The 25,581-nt window shown below is 42.9% G+C and overlaps 1 protein-coding gene across 3 annotated transcripts in view; it reads left to right on the top strand.

Moving 5' to 3' along the window:
• Nucleotides 1-25,581, top strand: part of grik2 (glutamate receptor, ionotropic, kainate 2) — a 244,756-nt gene that overhangs the window by 94,552 nt on the left and 124,623 nt on the right. For all 3 annotated transcript variants that reach the window (XM_065957485.1, XM_065957487.1, XM_065957486.1), the window contains 3 exons: nt 14,408-14,589; nt 22,322-22,375; nt 24,750-24,923. In XM_065957485.1, coding sequence (XP_065813557.1) covers nt 14,408-14,589; nt 22,322-22,375; nt 24,750-24,923 — 410 coding nt within the window. The remainder of the gene's footprint in view (nt 1-14,407; nt 14,590-22,321; nt 22,376-24,749; nt 24,924-25,581) is intronic.

Below are 25,581 nucleotides of genomic sequence, written 5' to 3'. Positions count from 1 at the left end.
CTGAGATGGCAGCAGCATGTGTTATAGCTCTCGCAGCCAACCATAACACCCGTACGACTACCTGAACGCCGCCGCTGCTGCTACCCACTGCTGCAGAAAGTTTGATTAGGCCATAAGGGAGAACAGGCTCGTGTGTGCAATAAAACACTGGCTCACACAGAGCTTGTTTCTCTCTGATGTTCACAGTAAGGAGTCCACACTGAACAAAACTGTCTTTAGTGATGGCGGCCATGACTGCTGCTGCTGCTGCTGCTGCTGCTGTGGATTTTTAGGTTACATAATGCTTCAGTCTGCCACAGAAAAAGGAAAAAGGCCGTTATTGGTGTGAAAAAATTCAATCAAAGCCTCCGACACCCGCGGACACAAAAAATGCAGAAACCTTACCATGCAGTCAAGCTCTGCAGGAGGGGGGCTGCAGAAGTTCATAAAGATTTTATAGCAGTCTCAAAAAAGTGTTACAAATATTTACCGTAAAATCAGGAGTATTTGTCACACCGGTATACAAGACCTCACATTGTTTTTGGAGGTCTCCTATAGGGAAACATCGTTTAAAATTCTCAAAGCCAGCAGGCTCCATCGATGTTCAGAATCAGAATCAGATTTATTGTCCAGGTATGCTTACGCACTCAAGGAATTTAACTTGGGTGAACTGTGCTCTCTTATGTACAGGTACAACATTAAATATCAACAATAAACATGATAAGAAAAGACTAATATTTACATGACTAAATATGAAACAGTGCAGTGGTGAAGAGTGCAACAGATGCTGAAATAACATGATGAGTAAAATGCAGATATGTGACAGATGGGTCAATGAAGATATCAATTACAGTATTTACATAAATAAGGGTGCGTATATTATAATTTAAATTAAATAATATATATATACATACTGTATATTCACAGTGACGGTTGGTTTAGAGTTATTTCACCGCTGACACTCTGTGACTGTTTAGCGTTCATCAGTGACAGCCTGGGGGAAGAAACTGTTGAAGGTGGAGTCAGGAAAAATGTTCATAGCAACATTCAAACTGGACCCCTCCTCCTCCTGGGCTCATCTCCCCTTGAAGCGCACACTCCCTGCAGGACGTAGTGTGCACGTTTACTGCTTGTAGCTACACTGCAAGCTAACACACGCTAGCACAAGCACCGGTGTTTGTCACCTGACTGTCCAACATGGCCACCTCCACGTCCGCGGGTAAAAGCTAATCAAGCTGTCATTGGCTGGAGGAGACACATCTATGAATGACTGAATGATGACTCCAGCAGGGCTGTGTAGATTTTTAACTGTGGATTTTCAGAAAGTGTTGGAACTAAGCTCAGCCGTCATCACATCTTTGTACTTAATATTGATTCTGTGACGGCGTAATATTGGTGTCCAAGTCTGTGAATTCACAGGAAGCTCCACATACACACACAGTCAGACATGCACACATACACACACACACACACACACACACACACACACACACACACACACACACACACACACACACACACACACACAGCACTGCACTCCCCCGCTGGCTCCGCTGAAACCATCTCGCCTCCGAAGATGATACGGGGGGGGGGGGGGGGGGGGGGGTCACTTTGTCCTCCCATTACGCCTCCATGACCTTCAGATTGAAGGTGAAACGTCACGGAGGCGTAAATATTGCGGCTCAAAATCAATGAGTTCAAGTATAACTGTCACATAAAATCACACAACAAATGTTTATTTAAAATCTCCTTTAACTGTGCAATCAAACACTAGAATACAGGACAGAAGAAAAAGAACATAATACCAATGTGACTGTGGTAGGTAACCTGGTGTAATATATTCTTCAACAGTAAAGTCAAACCCTTTCTGTTCAAAGCCTGGTTTCCATGGCAGCAGCATCCTGAGGCCGTGCCGGAGGTGACGGGGGAAAAGCTGCTGTAATACTCTGGGTAGAAAACATCTTCATTTGCTGTGACTCAGCTCCTCTCTGCGTGTCAATCTCAGAAACAGTTTGTGAAACACCTGACAGCAACAATAACAACATTTAAATGGACAGGAACACAATTCAGTAGCACAACTTTTCCTGGATTCTTATCCTTCATTTTTTCTTGATTTGAAGAAAGATCAGCCTGACAGCATGTTCACTATGACTGCATGGTGCAAGTCCAACGTGGTCATTTAAAGGCTTCATATGTGATTTTTCACACTTAAATATAAATCAAGTATATCCTCTGAAAATAACTCTGTGAGTCATGACTGTCTACAATGGGTGTAACACCTGAGTCCCACTGTCTGTGATGTTTTCAGAATCCTACCTTCAGTTTGTTTACATCGCCCGGACGGCCGGTTGACTCCTCCCCTTGCATATAAAAGTTGTTTAATTGAGGGACTAGAGAAAAGAAGAATAACATACTGTACTCACTGCTTAACTGTGTTTCTAGATCACGCTCATTTCAGGTAAATTTACATGCAGTGTGAAGATACCAGCATAATAAAGATCGCTAGCATTAGCATGCTAACACAACAATGCAGCGCCAGTTGTTTTGGTTTCATGCTGGTGCTCAAGGGCGACATCTGCTGGATCAAAAAATCACATATAAAGCCTTTAAGCCATGCAGGGAAATGATTAAGATTGTATTGTAAATTGTATTCAGACGGAAAGCATTCTGGTCTTTGTTAAAATCCTGGTGGGATCTTAATGGGAATTTAAAGTATAGTGGCAGCAGAAGAGACGTAGGAGTGGAGAAGGTGGTGTGAAAGTTATAATGTTTCCAGAGGTAGCACCTCCGTTCAGTCAGAGACACTTGTGTCAGGTCACCTTAATTGCATTCGAAGCCTCATTTCTTTGATGAAAATGATTATTCCAGAAGTGTCTTGATGACTGGTACATTTTCTACGACCACCATAAACTGTAGCGAGCCGTTTTGAGGTCAAGCCTGTCAGTCTTCATGTTCATACTGAACCTCAGCCTGAGAGGGAAACATGTTGTTAAAATTATCATGACTATAAGTGAAGTTGCTGACTCAGCATCCTGATGGTTTCTCAGTGAGGAAACATTCAAGCATTCTTAACTTCATTTTATCTGCAGACCTTCGAATAAAAAAATCCAGTCAGTGTGTTGCCATTATTTTAGTTAATATGTGCATATTTAATTTTGACAAACTCAGAGCTATGAGTCGGCTCTGAGATCTTTGCAGACCCCACAGGAAGGCCCAGACCCCATGTTGGGAATCAGGGGCGTGTCCAGACTTTTTTGACCTTTGCTGGGGTAGCCTGAAGTGTGACATGTGCGCACACACGTATACACACAATAAATAAATATCAAATATTTATCCTGTCTAATTGGTAAAGAAAACTATAGTAGCAGCCTTTTGAAAAAAAAAAAGCCTTCATGGTCAGTTTTGACATAAGTCCCGCCTCTGACAGGGCAAATAGCCAATTAGAGTTTAGGATTTTTGAGGTGGCATCTGGGGTGGCCAATCAGGCAGGCCCATGCGGACCCCGGCCACCCCTCTGGACACGCCCCTGTTGGGAACCAATGTGCTAGACTGGAACCAAATGGGAAACAGGAGGAACCAATGTCCTAGACTGGACAGTCCTGCGTTAGTGTTAGCCAGCTTTACAATATTGCACTGTGAACATAAAAAGACCCAAAGGAAATATGCAACAACTGCAACCGAGGTAGGGGTGTGGAAGGACCCTAAATCTCTCTGTGGAAAGTTTCATGAGTTTATGAGCATGCTTAGGCCCTTCAAAAATGTGATTCATTTGGCACTCTTAGGCAAACTCTTTCCCCAAACCCGAAACAAAGGGGCCTCTGCACAGTTGGTGCTGGGGGGCCACCATCTGAGAATTTACAGCAAACTGTATCTGCAGCACATAAAACCATGTGAGTGTGCCTGCTCTGGATAAAGAGACTATATATATTCCACCAGTGAGAGTCCTCTCTGTGTACTTCAGAGAGTCCCAGGACCCCTACAGTAATCTGTTTCAATTTCATCTGTGTGTGTGTGTGTGAGATTGGGAGTCTCCACACCAGCAGTCCCAGTCCCATCATACGCTCGACTTCCACTCAACAGCCTGTTTAGAGAAGGGCTCACTGACTCTTCACAATTCACCACGCTAATCCCACTTTTTTTTGCAGCGCTGGAATGCTAATGGAAGCTGCCGCAGTGTTTTCTCTCTCTGACCCTCCGTTTGATTTTTCTTATGTTTGTGTTATTTTGAGTGAGTGGAAAATTGGATGGTATTGTTAAATCAGCTCGTTTTGTTTTTTCTGCTGCTTCTAATGTATTAGGCCACCAGCTGAATCAATGGCAAATGTACCCGAGTGAAACAAAAGGGCATTAATCAATTAAGGACTAAAAATGTGCCTCTGTTAGGCAACAAGAAATTGCCAGAACATTGACTGGATTCTGGTACAAACAGGAATAATTGAGTCACATCACTAACAGATACAGCGAGCTAATTACACAAGAGGTCCAACAGAAACATCGAGAGAAGACGCCGAGTTTTAATAAGAAGATTAGAACATTGGGCCTCCAGCTGCCCAGTGTTTCTTTTTTTAGTGCTGACATATTTGCTTTAGCTTCTTAAAGGTCCAATCAGTGAGATGTGTAGTGAGTGAGATGATAAAGGTATCTTACTATCTGATCATTAAGGAAACATGCTATGTTGAAGTGCTGGCTTCTCTGACAACAATGCAGCAGCCAGTATGTCCTCCTTCTAACTTTAGATTCTGCTCCTGAATGCTCTGGATTTGTTTGGACCAGAGAAGGTAGACGGTTTTAAGGTGACCCCCCACACGGCCGTTTTGGATGCCCCTCTGTTTGCCAGATATGAGAGCAGTTATCAGGTCAACAGGTGTTGCAGCGATGGAAGCAGACAAGAGAAGTGGTTCAGATAGAAGTGATTGTACCCGACCTAAAAAGCCTCTGCATGTTTCTAATAAGCTCCACGAGCAGAAACGTGCTCAAACTAGGATCAATATTGGAGATGCTTTTGAAAAATGGAGAGAGGTTAGAACACAGAAAGGTTTACAGACCCATGCAGAGCTGGATAAACACTGAAGCTTCAGAGTCCACCACATGGTGATTATCATTATAACTCGTCCCACCTCGGCTCCAGCTCTTTGTCTGTCACTCGGATATAATTTCTAATACGGTGAGTGCACATCTGGGGAAAGAAAAAGCTGGGAGTGCCTGCTGAGCGTGCATACAGTACGAGCGACCAAATAAAACAAGTAGGGAAAAAGAATTCAAACAAACACAGCTCTTTTCATTGCTTTGCACCTAGACAATAAGGGAAGAAAATGTCATAAAAAGTGGAGGTAAATCTTCCAACTTGATTTGATCGGCTGCTTTGTCCAAAAGTGACATTGACAAGTGCTGCGACCCTGCATCTTGAGCTGAAAAGTTGAAACATTTTTAAATGTTATGCGCCTCAAAAACACTAAAAGAAATGCTGGTGACACTCTCCTAGTGACATGTCTCTGTGTGATTCAGTATCCACTGGGTGATGTCACTGAGACTACGTTCATGTTCTATACAGCCTATGGTCAAAGCATTTACCCTTTAAAATATCTGATCACCTGTTAGAGAAACAGCTGCAGTGTCACAAACAGCCCTCACCATCTCTTGTCATCAACTGAATTTGTTTTTAAATCTCCAGTTGTGGCCACCTTAAGTCCTTTAATTTGAAATGAGGATTGCATGTTTCTGTGTGGGACAAAGCGCAGGCTCATGAACCCCCTTATATACTCGGGAATGGGACGAGGTGATTCCCCCAGAGACGAGGCCTGCATGAAGAATACCGTCCTTGTATTCCGCTCTTCTCCTGTTTGCCTTTTAGCTGCTTTTGTGGCGTCGATGGTGACAGTTTATTTATGAAAACAACATCTGGATGGTGCGCTGACGGGGTGTGAAGACGGCACACGGCATGCCAGATGTGATGCTGAGGTGAAGTCGAGCGTCTCTCAGTATTCAACATGCGTTTGTATATTTTGGATACACCGAGGCAGGGAGGGAATAATGTGCATGAGTGAGTACTGTCGTGTCACTAACAGAAGCACTAACAACATCGACGAAACATGCATCTGTTTTTAGTGAGGTCACAGTGATTCTTACTGTGTTTAACGATGAAGTCGCCCTGATCTGAATATTTATTCATGAAATCCAGCTCAGGGGGAAGGAGGAGAAAAGTTACAGAAAGAAAAAAGTGTATTTATGTATTGTTTGTCTGTGTTTCTGTACTGCACCTTGTGTTAGGGGGGCCGTGTTTGTTTCTATATACATACTTGTTTTGCTCTGTTAACTCGTCGTGTCTTACCTCTTTGGGGCGGCTGTGGTTCAGCGTCAGGGGTTCGATCCCCAGCTCCTGCAGCCACATGTCCGGTGTGTCCTTGGGCAAGACACTTAACCCCAAGTTGCTCCCACTGCTTTGTCAGCGGTGTGTGAATGGAGTAGTTACTTCTGATGGTCAATTACTCAGCAGCCTCTACCATCAGTGTGTGAATGTGTAGGTGTGACCTGCGGTGTGAAAACTCTTTGAGTAGTCAGAAGACGAGAAAATAAATATACAAGCTCAAGTCCATTTACATCACTTGACCTCAATTCACTTCAAAACAATGAGCTCGAGGACACTGCAGGTTAGACCTTGTTGTGAATGGTTTTCTTAAAGGTAACAGTATTATGTGTTAAATGTTACACTAAGTCAATTAAGTTCATAACGAGAAGTTAAAACACACTATTTACATTATTTGCACTAATATGTGTCACATTGCTAATGTTAATGATTTGACAGGAAGGGCTTTTATTTTGAAGTCAGGAAATGCAATGATGTTGTTGTTCTAGCTTGATGTTATGAAGTTGAGACGATGCAGAAGTCCGTGCAGATAGTTCCTTTTCCTTTGTTAATTCATCAAGACAAATTCTGCAGACACATCAGACATGTTGCTGCAGGAGCTGGGCATCGAACCCCTGATCGTCTGAGCCACAGCTGCACGGTGTAAAATAAAGAATATAAGGCCCTGATTACTCGACGATTTTAGCCAAAAACAGTAAGCTAGTTACATTTCAGCTGTTTGTTTCCAAGTCGACGGCGTTTGGGATGCCTGAAAACCGTCTCCAGAGTGCAAACTTTGAAAAAACAGCAACGTCTCTCGACATGTTAGCTGATAATACGCAGTTCCTCTGAAAAGGGAGGTTTTTCGCACATGTGCAGTACAGTTCCAGCCAACAACCAAGTGGGAGTAGGTAGACTACAACAACAAAAGGTGTTTTTCGGATCGCAGGAACTATTTCATAGTTCTAGGAACGGTTGGAACCCTCCTCCTTTTATTAACTGGTTTCGCACTGCAGGAAGTATAAACTATTTTAGTTCCTATAACCCCGTTTAAAGGAACCTTTTTAGCTCCTGCTTGTTTGTATGCAGACAGAAAAAAGTCACCATGCTGTGTATAATTCTCAGGGAACTCCCATAGTGGATAGTTCCTCTTCAAAAAGTTAAAAAGTCACCAGAACTGTTTGGTCGGAAAACACCTCATAATCCTCCTGATTTCTTCCTCTGTTGAATTTAACATCCTCTGCAGCAAACCTTCAGATCAGCGGAGACACATTGAATACATGCACCAAAGACTAAATCCAACTTTTTTTTATCTCTTCTTCATAAAAAAGATCAAATAATATGAACCTAAACAGACTGTATTACTAATATTTTGCCCAATCATGACAAAAATTATAAACTCATTTCAAATGATGTTGAAAAAGCATGGCAGGAGTGTGCTGATATTTCAGATGGTTCAGATGTAAAAAGACTACATGGTATAACCATTACTCATTATAATGCTGCTCCAGACACATGTGTCTATATATATATATATATATATATATATATTTAGATTAAATGTGTGAATAAAGGAGGAACAAGGCAGAGGAGGAGGAGGAGGAGGAGGAGACCCGCTGAGAGCCGGCTGAGGGACCTATTTGTCTCGCTACTCCCCCTTTATATGCGTTTGATTTGTCTCCGGGCTACATATAGTCTCTAAACCTATTTGTTCCCATTTTTCAAATGAATCACTTGAACTCATTTTCGCAGCAGAAGAAGAACTTTTCATGCCCGTTCTCTATCGGCTATACCATGTGGGAAGAGGAGATACGTAAAGGGCGGAGTTAATTGCAGAAAAATTGAGTGCTGGCTCGAGGAAACGGACACTTTTCAGCACGAGTGATTTAGTGCCGGGAGAAACTTTGGTGTAACTAATAACAAAGACAGTTTCTGCTGCTGCAGACTGGCCCACATTTGCACGTTTGCAGAGGCTTATTTACAGCGAGAGAGCAGCGTGCACGCTCTGCCTCCACATTCCCGCACAACTGCTGGAACCTTTGACCGCACGCCGGCTTTAATCTTTCTCCAACGTGTTCTGAGCGTTTAATTGAACATAAATAAGCCAGCCGATGTGGCGGGGGGGTCACATTAACCTTGACCTGAGAAGTCTGCAGCTCAGTGACTCATCAGCCATTTTTTCCCATCATGCAGCGCGGCAGACCGGCTGTCTGTCTGGGGGGATCACTTAAACGTCTTTTAGGACGATGATGATTGAGCAGCCCCAGTAAAAAGGAGCTGTTCCTCGTTGTCGCCTGTGATGCTCTCAAAGGGGGAGGGGGAGGCTTGAGGGGCCGTTCCCTCACAAGGATATTTATCACAGGCGGGCCGATCTGTTTTACGCTCAGGAGACTCCCAGACGGCCCCCTAATAAACGCTTAGAGGGGATGAAATATTCATGCAGAGTTAAATATGGATCCTAGAGCAGTCGCCGCGCATTAAACGCCGTCAATACTGATCAGTGCTGACAACCCTCTTTGCTAGCACTCCAGAAATCTCCCTTTCCACTCTCCCAGTGGGCTGTGGCCTGTAGGTTTTGGAAAGGTATGAAGGAGGAATGCATCCATGCAGAATGGAGAGGGGGGGGGATGTCTGTGGAGCGAGCGGCAGAGGCAGAGAGAGGTGCTCTGACATGTGTTTATGATGAGCGAGTGCAGCACTCAGATGTGTCTGCTGCTTTTATCGATGTTAACTAACTAACCGTAAAACACAGATTGCTGCTCCAGCAGTGGAAGCTGTTTCTCTCTCCCAAAGACAGCTCACGCAACATCAAGCTCTCGTATGAGATTGGACTCAAGTCAAATAAAACACACAAACACACACTTCTCTCACACACACACACTTATAATTATGCAAATTTCCAATTCAGCCCTTACTACGTCCTTTGGTGATTTCACACATGCACACGATTCATCTGAGTGAGCTCAAAGTGTGAACACATTTTTCACACCGACTTGTGAATTGTTCTCATGAAGTCACGGTGAGCTGATGTGAGAACAAAGCAGGAAAAATTCAGAAAAATTCAAGCGAGTGGGAGTGGTTAGGAAAATTATATTCTTAGACCAATGGGAGGCATGGACTTCTGCAAACGCCTGACCGGATCTCCATGCGCATAATGAAACAGCTACATTATGTTTTCTGTTTGCTCACATGTTCTTGTCCGCTCTTTGTTGACCTTGAAAATGTTAAACATACCGCTGATATACTCAGATATAAATGCCTCATAGATTTAGATTCTGTTGCTTCGTGTGCCACTTCAGTGTTGTTCTTTCAGCATAATGTACTCCATCCTGAGACACCCCCACACTTTAAAATGACAACAGACAGCAGGTGGATGTGTCATGGTGTTTTGTCGGGAGGCTCAATGCACGTCCCAGCTCCGCCTCTCTGCCTGGATACTTTAATAGAGTCAGCATTTCCAATATGGCGGCCACAATGGATGGGCTTCCAAAGCAGCCCGTCAGAAACCAATGGGGGACGTCGCTCAGACTTTGTCCATGTTTATATACAGTCCATGGTAGAAATATTTATATCAGGATGTCAGGGAGAACTTGGAGCCACATGGCTGAAGTGAAGCAGCCAACATGGCCGACGACAAGCTGCAGACTCAGAACAGAGAGGCATTCCCCATCCAACTGATTTACACCTTGGAGCAAAGTTAATGTTCATTATTTTGACTCTATTGTGCTTTGACAAGAAGTTAGAATGATCTCAGTTTGATCGTCTCCAAATATGAGGTGAGCTTCAGTTTGCTCTGGACTCAAACAGTCGGTCTAAATGTCCTTCAGAGGGACACTTTTGACTTTGATCCTCTGAGGACATTTTAGAGCCTGCTCTGAGTTACACAAGCTGCATGAATTTAAACGTAACCATGTTTGAACATAATTGCTAATTTAGGACAATTACATCTAAAGGTGTCGCACCGGCTGAGTTAGTACCAGCATGAGCAGTTAAAGTTAAAATCTTAAACCTAGCTCTTAGTAGGACTAAACATAAGTTACTAACTAGTTTACAGAAAGGGTTGGTGTGGACTTCAGAACTTGAGACAGAACTTACACAGATCTGCTGCAACTGGACACCGGACTTTATAAAAACATGAATGTCTCCAACCTCGATGTAATTCATGGCAAAGGCTGCAGCCGTGTTGGAGGACCTCCACTCATACTGCTCGGGCACATCACCAGTTTGTTCCACATGGTGTGTCCCCCCTCAGTGAAATCATAGGGGGAACTAAATGGATCAGCGTGGGTCCATCTGTCCCCTCGCCTGTCCTTCTGTCATGCACAGTAAATCAGAGGCCATCAACTGGAGTCAACGAGGAACACATTCCTGTCCTCTGAATTATTTTTATTTTTTTAGTCATCTTAGTGCATCTTAGATCATCTGAGATGCAGGTTGTCTGTGAATATTATAAACAAGACAGTTTCCATCAGATTCTGAGCCTTTGTCCAGAAAGAGAGAGAGAGAGAGAGAGAAAGAGAGAGAGAGAGAGAGAGAGAGAGAGAGAGAGAGAGAGAGAGAGAGACAGAGAGAGAGAGAGAGAGAGAGAGAGAGAGAGAGAGACAGAGAGAGACAGAGAGAGAGAGAGAGAGAGAGAGAGAGAGAGAGACAGAGAGAGAGAGTGTATTAAAGGATAAATCTGTAACTCCCCCCCTCCTCTCTAGAGTGGATGCTCACTCAGGTCACCATGTGGTGGACTCTGAAGCTTCAGTGTTTATCCAGCTCTGCATGGGTCTGTAAACCTTTCTGTGTTCTAACCTCTCTCCATTTTTCAAAAGCATCTCCAATATTGATCCTAGTTTGAGCACGTTTCTGCTCGTGGGGTAGAATCTGTTAAATATGAAGCAGTCCCCTTCCATCGATACAACACCTGTTAGTTTGCCGTTTGCCTGGCAAATCGAGGGGCGTCCTAAACGGTCGTCGATCAATAAAATGCCTCACTGGCTGAATGTGCGCACTCTACCCTCACCGTGCACCGGCCTGCACTCAAAGTGTTTCACTCCCCCATGGGGGTTTTCTCCATGTCCAGCAGAAGTCGGCACAGAATGTTCAGCTCAAATAACGGCTGTCAGGGTTACTGTTAACTGCTCGTCCTGCTAAACAGAACAAGACAAGACAGACCGGAGCAGAGAGGGCTGTGACGGGACAGCATTTGGATAAAGGCTACAACACGATACAATACAAACACATGTTGAAGGCAGTCTGCAGAGAGAGAATCTGCTTTATAGCCACCTGCTCAGGTGTGCTGCATTACTCTCAGACTCCACCCGTATCTACCTGCAATGAGGAAATCAAGGCCAGCGAGGAAGAACCAAAAGGCTTAGAGGCCAACCCTAAGGCCGTCACACTACCCCCCCCATAAGTCAAGGGTTCTACCCCGAACCAATGGTAGTGCTACGTTGCCAACAATGAGTCAGCATATTTAGCATCTAGCTAAAAAAAACACTTGACATCTTTACAATTTAAAGGTTTTAGTTAAGATTTGAAATACTCACAATGACTCCAATCAAGCTGTCCTCACTCTTTAAGCTCCTCCCCTTTCCGACTCAGACTGTGATATGATCATCTTTCAGTGTTTTCACACCGCTGGATGAGACATGAGGTAACCCAGTTGAATAAAGTTGAAAGCGATGTGTCGAGGTCTCGTCCCCGCCGAGGAGACATTCTGTTACGTGATCTTTCAAAACGCAATGCTGCAGGTCGACACTCTGAGGTTATCATCATCATCATCATCATCATCAGCAGCAGCAGCGTGCCACCAGAGTGTTTGATGTAATGAAAACCAGCAACACGCCGCTGACGCCCCGGCTGCGCGGCGAGCCGGTTTCCCACAGTGCACTGCAGTCAAGTGGAAGCAGGAAGTAAACAAATCATGCCATGGGCTGGACAGCTGGGGACGCAGTGGCCTGTAGACACACACACACACACACACACACACACACACACACACACACACACAGTTCAGGCTGATGTCGGTGTGTGTGTTTGGAGATTTAGGGAACAATACTGATTTTTTGTGTGTGTGTGTTTTCACTGTGACAGACAGGAGTGTAAAATAAGAGACACTTTGCATATTTATTTTTTATTTTCTTCTGTATTACAATCAGCTGTATTTTTGAATGATCTTGTATTCGTTTAATTAGTTTTAATCTTTGTGTGAATAAGAAAACATGATGGGGGCGCCCCGTTACAGAGGCTGCAGTCCGGGTTTAAATCCGGCCTGTGGCTCTTTTCCCCGCATGTCTCTCCCTCCCTGACTTCTGTCTCTATCCACTGTTCTGTCTTTATGTAGAGGCTTAAAACCAGGATGACACTTGATGATATTTATAGCTGTGTTTGCAGTCAGTTGGAGTGGGCGAGCAGAGGAGGATTTAAAAAGAGAATAAAGAAGATCTGAACATTCACTGTTTGTTTGTTGGGAAGACATTTTTAATCAGGGTGATTTTTTTTTATAATCCTGCAGTCTATTCTTTTGGATACACATGATTCTTTTAAAGTAAATATATTTCCTGTTTATAGATCTTTGTCAGCAAGGTGCCCGGATAGCCTAGCGGTTATGTTGTATGCACCATGTACAGAGGCCACGATCGTGGGTTCAAATCCAACCTCAGATCTTTTCCCAACTCTCTCCTCCCAAAGTTTCCTGACTCTCTTCAGCTGGCAAAATGTCCCCCGAAATATCTTTAAAGGAAGAATGTGTGACATCAATACAGCAGAGATCCAGACTGTCCTGTGTAAATGTGTCTCTGAGTCCTGACTGTCTACAATGAGGGAGAAGCTCGAGTCCCGCTGGCTGTGTTGTTGTCAGAGCCGTGTTTACATGGACGGGACGGCCGGCATAACAAAGTTGTACATTCTTCCCTTAAAAAAAACTCTGTCAGTGTCAAGTAGTTCCCTCCTTAGAAACTGTCAGTCATGATCTGACGACAGTTTATCCTCAGGGAGTGCCTTCAGATATTTAAGGCTTCTGTGTTTGTAGCATAATGCTAATGGTTTGGAATTTCCGGCCAATCGCTTGTTTTTTTTTTAGTCAGCTTCAAGTGGACACTGAAGAAACTGCAGGGTTTATCATTGCTCCTCTGCAATGGGGTTCGTTTTTCAACATCAGAGGTTGCCGCTTGGTCAGTCAACCACCGCTGATCTCTCACGTTCTCACGGCTGTTTTAGGTTCAAAGAGCCAGACTATACCATCCAAACAGAAACATCTACAGGGGCGGAGGATTACAGGAACTTAAGGGGTAAAAAAGGAAATTGATGTGGGGGGAAATCGATGCATTATAAAGAAAACAAGTGTTGTGATACTTTGCTGTATCAGTTTGTTCCTGACAAGAGAAACCTGAACCTCATAGTGAGACTTCATCTGTCAGAGTGAAGACGTGTGTGATTGTGTTGAAGTTGCACGTCCGTCTCCTGACAAACGTCTCTCACACAAACAGAGAAAGAGCGCTCGGCATGAGGAGGAGAGGGATCAATAGTGAGCACAGAATCATTATGATCTATGATGAGGGATGCTGTCAGGTCATTTCCAGTATTGATATGTGTCTTTGTCGGCTTGTGTTTTTTGTAGACGTGTTTGCACAGCTGCATAGAAAGGAAAAGTCTCCAGGACACTGACAGACTGTTTACATGCATTATGGGTAATATCAAGGGGGACAAAAAAAAAAAAGGACAAAGAAAGAGGACACAGGGAGAAAATCTTGTTTTTTAGGATAAAGGATGGCAGGAAAGGGCGGGCGAGGGTGTCGGGAGAGAGAAATGGATTTCATTAGAAATGAACCGACAACAGAAATAAACCCTGCAAGCTTCCTTATCCGCGCTCTAATTATAACCGCCGCTGCCAAATGAATCGGGAGCCGTTGTTACCTCAATTACTGCAGGAAGATAAATATGTTTGAAATGTACTGTAAAGAAAGTGCAGTGTCCTCCTGGGAGCAGAGCTGTACTTATGGAGCATGGACTCCGTTTTTTTTTTAAATAGCAACGACTCTTAAAGCAAAAGGAAACATTCAGAGTCTTTTTTTTGTGTGTTTTTTTTTTTCTCTGCAGGATTGATTCGGTTGCAAGAACTCATAAAGGCGCCGTCCCGGTACAACATCCGGTTAAAGATCCGGCAGCTGCCTGCAGACACCAAGGATGCTAAACCGCTGCTAAAGGAGATGAAGAGGGGGAAGGAGTTCCACATCATCTTTGACTGTGGCCACGAGATGGCTGCTGGGATTCTAAAGCAGGTGTGTGTGTGTGTGTGTGTGTGTGTGTGTGTGTGTGTGTGTGTGTGTGTGTGTGTGTGTGTGTGTGTGTGTGTGTGTGTGTGTGGAGAATCTTTCCTCTCTCACATGATGGACAGAGCGTGAAATACAGAAGCCTTTTATCTTGAGATAATGACACTTTTCCCCTTTAGGATCAGAGGAAAAACTACTACTTTGATATCTCCAGATAATAATGCCATTAATCTGCTAATGATGGTAATCTTGAGATGATGATCACAAGATGATGGTTTGGATATTTTACATTACAACATATCAAAACAGAAAAAAGGTTGAGATAGCAGGCTGTAAAAAATGGCTCGCTGCACCCCCCCCCCCCCCCCTCCCCGACACATCGAGCGGTCTTTGTTCACATCCTCTCTGTGGATCCAAAAGGGGACGTTATGTACGGTGGCCCTGAAGGTCAACTGCAGAAAATATTTCATTAAAAGCAAAAGAATTTGATGAAAAGCTAAAACTTTTAACTAAACACAAAAAAAGATTTAACAAAAAGTCCTCAAAGTGGAAAATCTTTTCATGAAACACAATTTAATGACACGCTGAAACAACCGAAAGTAAAAATAAGAATAGAATGAAAAAAACATTTCACACAACACTACTGGGCTGCTCAGTGGTACAGTGGTTAGCGCCAGTGAGTAGCCTGTTTAATGAACAAATCCCACCTCGACCTTTCAGAGGATCTGCATGGAGAGAAGGGCCGGCCTTAAAAAGAAAAAGTATTTATCATTTAAACCCGGCTGAATGCTGCACACCAACGATTTGAGCTTCTAATCCAAAATGATTCAATTTAGCAGCAAACTGGTCACAGCTCCTCACAAACGACATGCCTCTTTAGTCTATAGATTTAGGAGGATCAATGAGTTTGAGTGAGTAAAACCTGCCTCTCATCGCCTTAAGGACCTGTCAGTCACAAAAAGCTATTTTAATACGGCTCATAAATTAGTTTTATCTACCTCGATGGTGTGTGTGTTGGAGGATTCCCAGTCCTGATAAGAACAAAAAAACACTCTGGTAAAAAGACTCAGTCGTCGTTATTCCTGCAAGGAGGAGAATAGTCAAATTTATTGATCATGTTTAAAGATTTCGCTTCACCCTGCAGCTTGTGCTGAGAGGTGTTTAAAAAAGGTAGCGCTCTTTTCTCCATTTTTTACACAAAGGCTTTGAACGCAGCTGGACCAAAAATGTCGTTTGGAATAAAAAAGAGGAAGTGTGCAACGAGTCACTCAATTAACAGGCCTTCATATTTCCCCGTCTTGCAGGATTTATCAAATATTAAAGACAACATGATTCACCCCCCCCCCACCCCCCAGCGCTCCGTCACTCTCCCAGGGTTTTTAATCAATGCCTGAGCGCTAGATTGCCGGGGAAGGTCAAGGACTCCTTTCATTAATAATGTCAGAGAGAAACCCTGCTAATGGGAGGTAATGAAAGACTTAACTGTCCTGTTTTGATTTTCACATTACATGACACACCAATAAATCACAGGTCCAAAGTACTCTTCATTACCGCCCAGATTCTGCAGAGACACACCGAGGAGAACAACAAAGTCGCCGAGGTGATCGATATAAATCTGATTTCTGATGAAGTAGAACAAAGGCAAGCAGAGGCCACTGATGTTGTTGTTGTTGAACAAAACAGTTCAAATAAGAGGTGACATCTGTAGACAGGGGCGTGTCCAGAGGGGTGACCAGGGGCCCCTCTTGAAATCTGATTGGCCACACCTGGTGCCACCCCAAAAATCCAAATCTGTGATTAGCTGTTAACCTAATTAGAGGCGGGACTTAAGTACTAATTAACTATTCTGGCTGTTTTCGATATTCTAATGGTCGTACTTTCAGTTGTAAATTATTAATTTGCGTTTTCCGTAATTATTTCCAAACATAAACTTATGAATAGCGTATTTTTTTGCGATGGACTAAATTTCCAATAAATTAATTAAATTGCAAGTTAGACAGCGTGCATGCAATTTTTCGAAGTCAATCAATCAATCAATCACATTTATTTATAAAGCACATTTAAAAACAGCAACAGCTGACCAAAGTGCTGTACATGAAACAAGAGAGCAATACAGATTAAAAAACAAAACAAAAATAAAAATAACAAAGCAAAACTCACACATACATGTTTGCCTACACACAGGCACACAGGATACAGTATTTAAATTTGTGACTTTGCACAAACATCTTCTTTTTTGAGTCCCCAAAGAATCAAGCTAACAAGACTTACGTTACCAAATTGTGTTGCTTACAAGTTAAATCATTTGTTGGGATAGAAAGGGTTAAAAATTAAAGTAATTTGCATGTGTGTGCCCACAAACGTCATGCCAACCCTGCATGAGTTAGAGCCTCAGGTGGGCCACCCTGGTTAAAAAAACGTCTGTACACGCCCCTGTGTGTATTAGTTAGCTGTGTAAGAATAATTTACATGAATTACACATAATTAAAGTGTGAAATTGAATAAAAAACCATGAACGAAATCAAGCTGACATCGTTAATAAAGAGTGAGAAATGGTCATTCTTTGTTTGTTGCAGAGGACAAAAACAAAAATCAGCTTTAAAATATCTGTAAACATTCATTAAAAAGGATTTCTGATGAGAACTTTTAACGCTAAAGTTTCACAGTGGCCTCAAATCCTTATCTTTATTCTGATTCATTGGTAAAAGCAGCTTAAAGGACTCAACACCTGAATTCTTAGGAATATTATGGTTCAGATTGTAAACACATGTCGTCTCTTAAGCCCGGTGCCAAGAATCTCCTCCCAAAGCGCTGCAGTCTTTCCTGTTCTCCACTTGACTCAGTTGTCTTTTTAACACCCCGTGCCCACACTGAGTACACAGCAAAAAAAGCCCCAGTGGGTGTGTTTGTCTTAAGTGAGGTGTGTTCAGACACACAGGTGGTTCATTCCTATCTTCAGGACACAGAAAGAGACGGCGCCTTAAAGCACAGTGAAACAGTCTGTGTTGCAGAGTGTTCCTGCTGTCTGAGGAGACGCATTAGAAAGATGAGCAGATACTTAAACGAGTTCATAACAGACTTCCTCTCTGCCCGTCAGACACACAGAGAAGCACAGCAGCGCTCCCACCGCTCAGCTAAACATGTTTTTCAAACGCTGATACATTTTAATTGAGTGGTTAATGTCGCAGAGGGCTGAGGGACGGCAAGCCTGACACCCAGCTCTCCATCCAGTCGGCTCGCTTCAATGTGGGTTCTGTCCAATACGTGCAAACACACACTCACACACGCTCGCACACGCTCATGCTACAGGGAGTGGGATGTATAATATTTCTTATATAAAGCAGTGAGTGCCACAATAGTCACGATATTATCACCGTCAGTGTCCATCATGCACATGTACAGGTATAGCCAAAGATTCCAGCAGAGAAAACATGAAATAAATGTTGACAGCCTTCCTTTATTTGATGTTTGATGTTGAACTCATTTGTTAACAAAGATCCTGTCTGATCCTGTCGGCGCGTCTGGAGATTTTAATAATTAATGAGGATACGCTTTTGTGCCTCATGCAGAAATGTTCACCGACGAGCTGACCGGAGTTCAGTCCATTAAAGAATGAAGACTCAAGTCTGCAGTGTGAATAATAGAAGAAGTATAGTCATTTTTTAGCCGTGTAATGAGCAGGATAATGTAAAGTGAGCGGGTTGTTAAAGAGGAGGAGCCCGTTCAGGGTGACACCAGACCCCGCTCTGCTTCTGGTCGAGTTCCTGCTCACCTTGTTGCCTCTCAGTTTCACAATAACACCCGGCTCACTTTGCATTATCCTTAACTGTACTGTTAGAAAAAGACTTCAGAAACAGGTGAGCAAATAATGCAAACTGCTTGATGTGAAGGTGTGAAGTCGACACTTATAGGGTTTTCACAATTGCTGAAAATTCCTGATAAACTCCTGATATTTCCAGGAGGAGCTGCATGTGTGAACGCAAACAAACAGATTTATCTCGGAGTTTCTCGTGTCAGACCACTAGTATTGTTTCCGCAGAAAGTCCGAGTGAGCTGATGTGAGAACGCAGCAGGATATTATCAGGAGAATTCACCTCGAGTCAATAGGAGGGGGGAGTGACCTTTATATTGTGTGACTGCTGTCGGGTGCATAGACTGTCTGCACGGGGACTGCTACGATCTCCTTGCACTAATGCAGTGGTTCCCAAGGTGGGGGTCGCAATCACTGTTAGGTTAGTCGCGACATTCCTTCCAAAAACATGTAAAAAATGGAAAATGGTTTAAAATTGCATATTATTGTGAAAATACATACAAAAAAGTAGTTTCTTACAATGAATTACAAAAAATAGCATGATGGTCTTTGGGCTATTGTGTGGTCTTCTAACGCCAGTGTTTGGATAGGCCTAATAGTGTGCGTGGCTGTGCCCAGCGTTAAATGTTTTAACCACCTCCAGGGACAATGGGGGTCCCTAGTCTCTTGCACTGTTATGCTGGGGGTCATGGGCTGAAAAGTTTGGGAACCCCTACTTTAATAAACCTGCTGCATTATGTTTCCTGTTCTCCAGTATGTTCTTCTCCTCTCTTTAGTTCACATTGAGATTCTCTTCACCTACACATAGCACTGATATAAAGACAGATATTCTCATTATAGCATCGTATAGCGGACTCTGTTGCTTCGTCGGCTACTTCCTCATTGTTTTTTTTTACGTCACATTTTACCTCAGGAGACCCCTCGAGTTGGGATGTGAAAACTTGAAAGTTAATGTGGATACAGTCCAATCCCAAGGTGCATGGAGTTTCTTAAAATACCTTAAAACGCTTCACCATAATCCAATGAGGTTTCTCCTCCCTCTAGAGATCCTTTATCACTTATTTTAAAACAGTTATTATAACTGAGCTCAATGTGATCCTGCATTGATTTGTTTCCATTGCCTGTAAGAAACATTAAAGAAATCAGAATATAGACACAGAGTCTCTGAGAGGCTTACAGCGATCAGCGTCATCACAAGGTCCAGGCGATCACAGCGTGTGAGTCAGCGCTAAAGTGGGACGGACCTCTGAAGAAACGCTGGAAGCTTCCTCAAGGTTTCCCACCTGAAATCAACAGCCGTCATTATCCTCCCGGCCTGTTTAATCACCGTCTCCACAGTCCTCATCTGTGATTCAGGCTGGTTAAACGAGTCTGACACAGCAGCAGGACACACACACACACACACACACACACACACACACACACACACACACAGCCTGGATGATACTAGAATAACACAGAACATTGTGTTTCTACTTAAACATCTCATCCCTGAGCTGCACTTAGAGACGGATTGCCTTTGTGACGTTGTAAATGAGTACGTCTCTCTGTTAGCAAACCTGGATTGCTCACGACTGTCGCTCGGTGTGATGGGCGACGATCACACAGAGAGAGAGAGAAGAGGAAAGTCTGACTCATAGGAACTACGATCCTGTAAAATGACATCAATATGATCAACGTGAAATGAGAAAAATGAAGCTGACAGAGCAGATCTTTAATAAAGAGCTTCTCTCCTATGTGCGTCATTCAGTTTATAAACGTTTAGCCACTTAGCTTTGAACTACATAAAACTATAACTTTGTCTTCAAACATTTCTTACGCTGTACTTCGTTTTTAAAAGTGAAGATTGAAGCTGAATAAAACCGTTTCCCGTCTTAGATCAGAGTGTCTCTGTTGCTCTTCAGTGGGGTCTGCAAGCTGAGCTGACGCTAACACTAACGTAAGCTTAGCCTGTTTCTAAGAGTTCATCTTGTTTTTTGGTAATGATTCCTTCAGTTTTCATAGTTCAGGATGTTTTCAAAGTCTCCTCAGATGTCTCTTAATTTTTTTTAAATGACAGAAAGAATCATAAAGACGAGTCACAACACAGCAGGAGGGGCTGACAACCGGTCTGATGCTAGCATTAGCTCGGGTTGCCTCTACAGGTGCTAAGTATGGACTGTATAAAACACGGACATAGTCTCAGTGATGCCACCTATTGGTTTTTGAAGAAGAGATTTGAAGCCAGACAATGCTAGCTCAAGCTAACTTTAGATCATTTAGAGACAAACAGGTGGAGCTGAGGCGGGAATTAAGCCTCCTGGCATACAGCTGCAACGCGCCCACCTGTCAGTCAACTCAGCCGCATGAGGAATACAAATTATGCTAATTTACAAATAGCTATTAGGCGCCCTAAAATCAAAATCATCTCTGTGAAGTTTCACCGATACAGAAATGAGCCATAGAGACCAGAAATGTTTTTTAAACCAGTCTGTAAACATTTTTAATTCTGCTTTAAAAATCGATATTTTAACATGGGTCTTAATGGGGATTGCTCGACTTTTGCAGCGAGCCTCAAGTGGACACTAGAGGAACTGCAGTTTTTTTTTGCACATTCTTTATCCGCATGATTTTTCAACGCTGGAGGTATATGTTTTTGAGTAAAGAATTCCTTCAGTGTTCAGAGTTATTTTCCCATAAGAGCTCTTCTATCCACAGATTTCTAGTCCACTTAAAAACAAAAAGAAGACGTCAGTAAAAACAAAAAAAAAACATTGCCACTCTTACTATCTATGACTTCTGTTTAACTGATATATCTTTAACATTTGTGTCAAAAATGTCCTTATTTTTGGATGATAAATGAATTAATTTTCTCCTGCTTTTGTCCTGCCCCTGAGTTTCTTTTTTCTCCTCTCGGACTCGTTCACTTTCTTCACCTGCAGAGCGTTGTATTTTGAAGTGGCCGTGTGCCGTCTAAGCAGAATCCTGCAGACCTACTCACTCCTGTTGTTGCAAATTTTTCTTCTTTGTGACACTGTTTAGGTGTACATATTGTATTTTTCACCATTAATGATATACATTTTTAACCATATCACTCCCCTCACAATCATGCTGATACCCCAGCCTTAACTTGGAGCGAAAAGCACAGCGGCCCTGACGACCTTCTCCCCAGCTGCGACTCCTCCTGAGAGATCACAGGGGGACACATGTAATCCCTCGAGCCTGTTACGGGTCTGCCCAGGGGTCTACTCCTCCCCAGATGCTCATATGTGGATTATCTCCCCGGGAGCATCCAAATCTGGATCCCCACCAACGTTGACTGGTTCCTTTTTAATGCAAAAACAAGTTTCTACTGGATGTTTGAGCAACAAAAAAACGCCTGCAAACAAACTTGATTTGGATGATTAACATCATTACTTTATTCTCTGAATGGAGGAGTGTGAACAGAGATTGGACGACTGAGTGTCGTCTTTATCATGAAAGTGGTATCTAGTGACACTCTATCTGGAGTTGAAGCTGGAATCATTTGTTTGTTTCTTGTTCATTGTTTTAAGTTCTTGCACTGCCTAAATCCAGCAGGAGTTCTGCATTTTATAACAGAGCTGCATTAGCATACATGTAGCCTCACATCCTAATATATGTTCTTGTCAATTTCCCAGATGTCCCACATTTATATTATTATGCAACATCCTCTGTGTTCCCTTCATATGCCAACTGTTGGAGACTGAGCCTGTCTTGGGTTTTATTTAGCTGTTTTTCTCTTTGCGGCCTGTTTGCTTCTTATCTCTGAGCCCGTGGCTGCAGCACTGTAGAAGAATATATGCCTCTTCACATTACATGCTTCTGCAGCCACACAAACAGATGAATATGACAAAATATTATATCTGCCTCTCTATGCCGTTATAAATCTCTCCCTCCTCCCCCCCCCCTCTCTCTCTCTCTCTCTCTCAGGCTCTGGCCATGGGGATGATGACAGAGTATTATCACTATATCTTCACCACACTGGTAAGTAGAGAAAGGCGTGTCTGCACACTCACTCTGTCATCAGATCTCACTCAGACCTCAGTATCCCCCCATGTAGATTTTGTTGATACCGCTGCTCTTCAATCTTGATTTTCTTCAGCTTTTCATTTCACATGTATTACCTTGGATCATTCTTTTATGTTCTGCACAGCAAAAGAAACAAAAAACATCAATCTTCTTTTTTTTTTTCCTTTTTGCATTTTTGTTAGCTCTAAAGAAATGCTCTCCATCTTCCTCTGGCGTTTTCTTTCCTGTGTTTTCTTTGTATGCTTTTATTTTTCCTTTTTGTAGTTTTGCACTTTTGGTTTATTAATAGAACATTCCTGCACAGAAAATACAAAATTCCTACTTTATAAAATGGATAATAAAATGTGGGAGTTAATATGAAGATTCATCTTAAAGGTCACTTTATCTTATCACTTTTTTTAAGGACAAAATATGTGATGAGGTTACACAAAGAAAGGCAGGGTCTTTAAAGGTCACATATTCTGCAAAATCCACTTCACCATGTGTTTTTAACACTAATAAATGTCCCCAGTCTGTCTACAAACCCCCCAATGATGAGAAAAGTCCATCCTCTCTGTCTTCTGCCTGCTCCACTTTTCAGAAAATGTGTGCTCAAACAGGCCGTTTGGAGATTTTCCCTTCATGACATCACAAAGGGCAGTAGCCCCTCCCCCAGGTGGGTGACACTCCCACAGCTAGGTGTTTGTTCTGCCATCTGAGTCTGCCTTCTCACCGCAAACAATAGGACATGGAGCGAGAAAGCCAGAGCCAACCCAAGCCCTTCCAGAGAGGGGGCGTGGTCAGACACAGCTCATTTACATATTTAAAGGTACAGACACAGAAACAGCCTGTTCTGAGCAGGGCTGAAATAGAGGGGTTTATAGACATGATCAAATACAGGATCAGAGTGGATTTAGAACAAGAAACTTCACACACATTTTGAGGAGCTCTGAGACTTATTTACACTGAAGAAGAGGAGGAGGAGGATATGTGACCTTTAAGTGTTTTAAATTTCTATCTAGAAGTTTGCAGAGGGCTGTAGGGCCAACAGAAATTGGGTCAATACCTTTGTCTTTTGTTTTCTTTGGATTTACCCTCCTCCATCCACACAATAAAACTAAAATCATGTATATGCGCACACACACAGTGGAGAGTCCTTTTTGGTTTCATGCCTGCATGAGTTCATATTCCAGGTCAAAGATTGGACTGGAAATCAAACTCTTATTGAGGCTCCATCTCTCTCATCCTGAAGAGGCTGCTTGTTGCTGCGGATCAAAAACACTCTCAGTCTCTCTCTGAGAATCCGCCTCCATCCTGTCCTTTACTTTTTTTTTTTTTTAATGTCAAGTTCTTTTGAAAATGGAATAATTCAGGTTTTTAACAGTCTGTGCTTTTCATCACTGCAGCTAAAAGGATCATTTTGGGGGTTTGAAATGAAACATCTAAACGTTCATTTTTTATTTTATTTTTTTTATTTCCTCTGCAGACGTTCAGCGTGGCAGAATTTAGATAATTAAAAATCCCTCTGGTGTCTTCTGAAAGATGAAAAGTAAAATCCAAACATGAATGAGGGAGGGGGGAGGGGCGGTACAGCGAGAGCAGGCAGAGGGGTTTCTTGTCATTTCCCACTGTTGTGTTTGGCACCCGGGCTCCAGAGCTGACAGCCTAATTCTCCCAGCAGAGTGAACAGTGCAGCCCTACTGAGGACACATATGGCGGCCTTTTTCCTGCCAGCTTTTCCTTTATTGCTTTCTGTTGACTGTTTTGTCCAGCATGGTATGGACGGTCTGGACTAAAGATTAGTGTTTCCTGAAACCGGCTTATTGTGAAATATTTGACAAGATTATTAACTATCATGATATCCATTTGATCATGTCTATAAACCCCTCTATTTCAGCCCTGCTTAGAACAGGCTGTTTCTGTGTCTGTACCTTTAAATATGTAAATTAGCTGTGTCTGACCACGCCCCCTCTCTGGAAGGGCTTGGGTGTACTCAATGCTTTCTCGCCCCATGCCCTATTGTTTACGGTGAGAAGGCAGACTCAGAGGGCAGAACAAACACCTAGCTGTGGGAGTGTCACCCACCTGGGGGAGGGGCCACTGCCCTTTGTGATGTCATGAAGGGAAAATCTCCAAACGGCCTGTTTGAGCACACATTTTCTGAAAAGTGGAACAGGGAAAAGACGGAGAGGATGGACTTTTAAAAATAATTTTGAGGGGTTTGTAGACAGACTAGAGACACATGTTAGAGTTAGAGAAACAATGTGAATTTTCAATGTGACCTTTAAACACAACCTTCTTAGATGTGAGTTACATTTCACACCTGTCCCCGATGTGTTTCTCTCCACAGGATCTGTTTGCTCTGGATGTGGAGCCGTATCGATACAGTGGTGTGAACATGACGGGCTTCAGGATCCTCAACACGGAGAACAGCCAGGTGGCCTCCATCATCGAGAAATGGTCCATGGAGCGCCTGCAGGCTCCGCCCAAACCTGACTCTGGTCTACTGGACGGCTTTATGACCGTGAGTCTCAGACACACAGAATGAATGAATGAGTCATGAATGATTGAGTCATCACGTCCATCTGTGGATGTGTGTGGATGAGCTCAGAGTGGCTCCATGAGTGCTTGTCAAAGATGAGTTTTCATGACATGGCATTAATCTGCTCTTTGTACAGAGTGGCCTCCCATTGGTCGCTGAGCTGTATTGATCAGTGCTTTCATAATGGCGGCTCTTCTCCTATCTTTATATTTTGTATTTGTGGTGGAACAGCTTTTCATCTCTGATCCGTGAAATGTAAGTTGATGATGCGTTTCATCTTTTAACTGGCTTTGTCTTTTCGTGTGTTTAGAGAAACAATCTTTTTTATTTCAGTCTTTATTTTTAGGAAATCTATAAAAGCAGGAGGACGATTGTCCCAGTTTCTCCTTCACTCTTCAGAAAATAGTGATAAAAAGTAAATAAAAGGACAGCTTGATTACACTTAAGAACATTTACAAACATGATTTTAATTAATCATTTTGAGCTCAAGATGACGAAAAAGGTCAGAATTGTGATGCTTCAGATGCTTTACCTTTTGACGACCAATGAGCACACGGCGGGGTTAATCTCCCCTCCTCCTCAATGAACTGTGTCTGGATGATCTTTCAGCTACACTCCAGGGTGACCAAGTCCAAGTTTA

The sequence above is a fragment of the Labrus bergylta genome, chromosome 8 (assembly GCF_963930695.1).
Source record: "Labrus bergylta chromosome 8, fLabBer1.1, whole genome shotgun sequence".
In the NCBI taxonomy this organism is placed as follows: Eukaryota; Metazoa; Chordata; class Actinopteri; order Labriformes; family Labridae; genus Labrus; species Labrus bergylta.
Note: the sequence above shows the minus strand (reverse complement) of the source record. Positions and strands in the feature narration are given on the sequence as shown.